This window comes from Musca autumnalis, unplaced genomic scaffold (assembly GCF_047663935.1).
Source record: "Musca autumnalis isolate F117 unplaced genomic scaffold, ASM4766393v1 scaffold_5, whole genome shotgun sequence".
Lineage (NCBI taxonomy): Eukaryota > Metazoa > Arthropoda > Insecta > Diptera > Muscidae > Musca > Musca autumnalis.
In genome coordinates this window covers 181,021,511-181,024,247 of record NW_027412088.1, presented here as the reverse complement: position 1 = coordinate 181,024,247, position 2,737 = coordinate 181,021,511, and the positions used below count along the sequence as shown (strand labels likewise).

At 37.3% G+C, this 2,737-nt stretch overlaps 1 protein-coding gene across 1 annotated transcript; it reads right to left on the bottom strand.

Annotated features, from left to right (window-relative positions):
* Positions 1 to 1,223: 1,223 nt before the first annotated feature.
* On the bottom strand, positions 1,224 to 2,504 carry LOC141386860 (lamin-C-like). Its single transcript, XM_073955764.1, has one exon. It carries the CDS (start codon positions 2,502 to 2,504, stop codon positions 1,224 to 1,226), a length of 1,281 nt encoding a protein of 426 aa, XP_073811865.1.
* Positions 2,505 to 2,737: the final 233 nt, after the last annotated feature.

Below are 2,737 nucleotides of genomic sequence, written 5' to 3'. Positions count from 1 at the left end.
CGTCCCTGCTTTAGAGAGACTCTTTATTTACTACAAAATATTTAAACCTAAATCTTACAAACTAACAATACCACACATACACATACACTTTGCTTACACGCACATTAGAAATGCACGCTGTGTCTATAAATACATTATGCAGCGTCGATAATGGAAAATACATCTTTTATTATCGACCCTTTCATATCATTACTATTTTGGGCACGACATTTGTTCCATTATTTATGACAGGCCGTTGGTTATTTTTAAACATAGATTCTTAGACCACATGCATTCAAAAGAAATCTACCTGACTCTATTTACCAGCGTACGTAAAAATACTTTAAATAACATTTCCAATCGTTTCGTTTCTTATTTTCCATAGGAACAATACAAAACGAAACATAACCCACGTTGGCCGAGCTCGCTGTTTAGTTTTGTTTTGATTACATTCGTGAGTGCAAACAAAACGAAAAGCGAAAAGTACTCAACTCCACAAGAGCAGATAGAAAACGGAATAGTACTAAACACATGTGAATAAATCAAAAACGTTTGGTGGTTGATAAAATTCACTGTGGTATGCTGATTGGTGGTTGATAAAATTCTGTGGTATGCTGATGCTAACTTATAGGGTTGTTAAGCAATCACATGTGCGTGTGTCTGAGTGTGTCATTGACAATATGCACGGGAAACGTTTCCCAAAAATACTTTTTGTTTCGGTGGTGAATGAAACAACTTGGCAAAGCATAGCCGAAGTTACAATACAGCAATCGTACGGTTTCTATCTTTTTACATTGAAAAGTTTGTGTTTTTGTTTTGGTTGTGAGAATGAAACGATTCGGAGAAGCTGAAAAGTTTGTGGCTTTGTGTGATTGGTACGGGAATCGTTTTGTTTGTTTCCGTTCATTGCTATTTACACAGAAAAGAGCCTTCTACAAAATTCACCATTCTCCCCGCCTTAAAAGATCCTAATCTTTTAACAGTTAATACAGGACATTGAACATTTTCTTGCTTGCTATTTATCTGACTCAATTTACATTGACTAGTTTAGATACAGAACTAAACAGTTTTCTGGTCTTAAAGCAATCTAATCCTTTAACTATAATGTATGTATGTTATTTATTACTAAATAGGAATATTATCATCATCATTATCATAATGTAATATTTTTCATTTTCTGCTGAAGGCATTATTTAGTTTAATTATTAATAATAAAAAATATAGAGCATTATCATGACTTAATTCTAGGTGATGGCACCCAACACCTTCAGCAACCAGCTAGGATGAGGACTTCTTTTCCCTCGATGAAATACGTGGTAAATCCATTTTCTTCTTAGAGGATTCTTCTCGCCACTAGAACTTTCTTCATTAATTATGCGAAGATTTGACGCATGACGTATAATGGTATGCTTGATACCGTCGGCACCGGCAACTTCTTCCTCATCGGCATTACACGGCGACGTCTTTATGCTTTTGCCAATCTGCCATTTTAGTGACTTCATAACAATATTGGTTGATGGTTCATGTGCTGCACTCGTTACGTTCCATTGAGACACGGGAGCAATTTTACATTTAAACCTCCCGCAGTCGACTTGCACTTCATTTGTACCTTTGTTTTGTACCGTTACCTTCGGTTCATATTTAGCAATTTCTCTGGTGGTTGCAACATATTTCCTTTGACTTAAATTTTCTTCGTCATACAATAGTTTTTCGTAGGAAACACTTCCTTGTAGCTGTTGTGTCACTTCATCACGCAATTGTAATTCCGCGTCCACTTTGGCAATATCAGAAGCATGGCGTCTTCGTTCATTGGCGAGCAATTTTTCCAAATCACAATTTCGGCCATTCAATGCAGCATTTGTAGCTTCCAACTTACTAATGCGAATATACAGACTTTCAATATTTTGACGAGAGACATCTAATTCTTCGATAGCACTTGAAGCTCCAACGGACTCACGGTTGGCTTCTGCTTGAAGATCCTTAATCTTTTGCTCGTACAGCATTTTCATTTTACGCATTTGTCCTTCGTGTTGTTCGCGCAACTCTTGCAACGACTGTTGTAATATGGCCTTATACTGCTCAGAAAGACGCTCATCCACCACACTGATTTCAAGTTGGTGGCTAGAATATATTTCATCAATTTCTCGCAAATGGTTCTGCTCCTTAAACGTGAGTTCATCGCGTAGACTCTGAATGCGGTTTTGCAAATCAGTACGGATCATAGATTCAGCGTTTAAATATTTACGAGCTTCGTCCAATTGTTTTCGTAGACACTCCGATTCTTTCTGCACTTCACAAAGTTCTTCTACAGCCTTTTCCTTTTTAGCATGAGCAGCATTGTATTTGGCACTAGCGTCAGCAACCTGTGACCCATATATGCGAGCCTTTTCTTCAGCAATGGAGCAATCATTGGTTCTTTGGTCCAATCTGGCCTTCAATTGCTCATTTTCTTCAAGTAGTTGATTTATTTCACTTTTAAACTTCCGCGAAACATCACCGCGAAGGTTTTCATTTTCAGTTTTCATAGTTCCCGTGTCCCCACCAGCTTTATGATTGGACTCTACACTACCTGAAAACTGTCTATTTAACTTGGGAACCCAATTCCCATCGATTTTTTCATCATTTTTTGTTTCCGCCTTTTTAGGTGCTACTCTATAAATGTTCCCACTTCTTACTATGTGGTAACAAATTTTTAGAAAATGATAATTTTCTGTAAATATGTCTTCTTTTCCTACGGCCTCCAAATATCGCACGTACT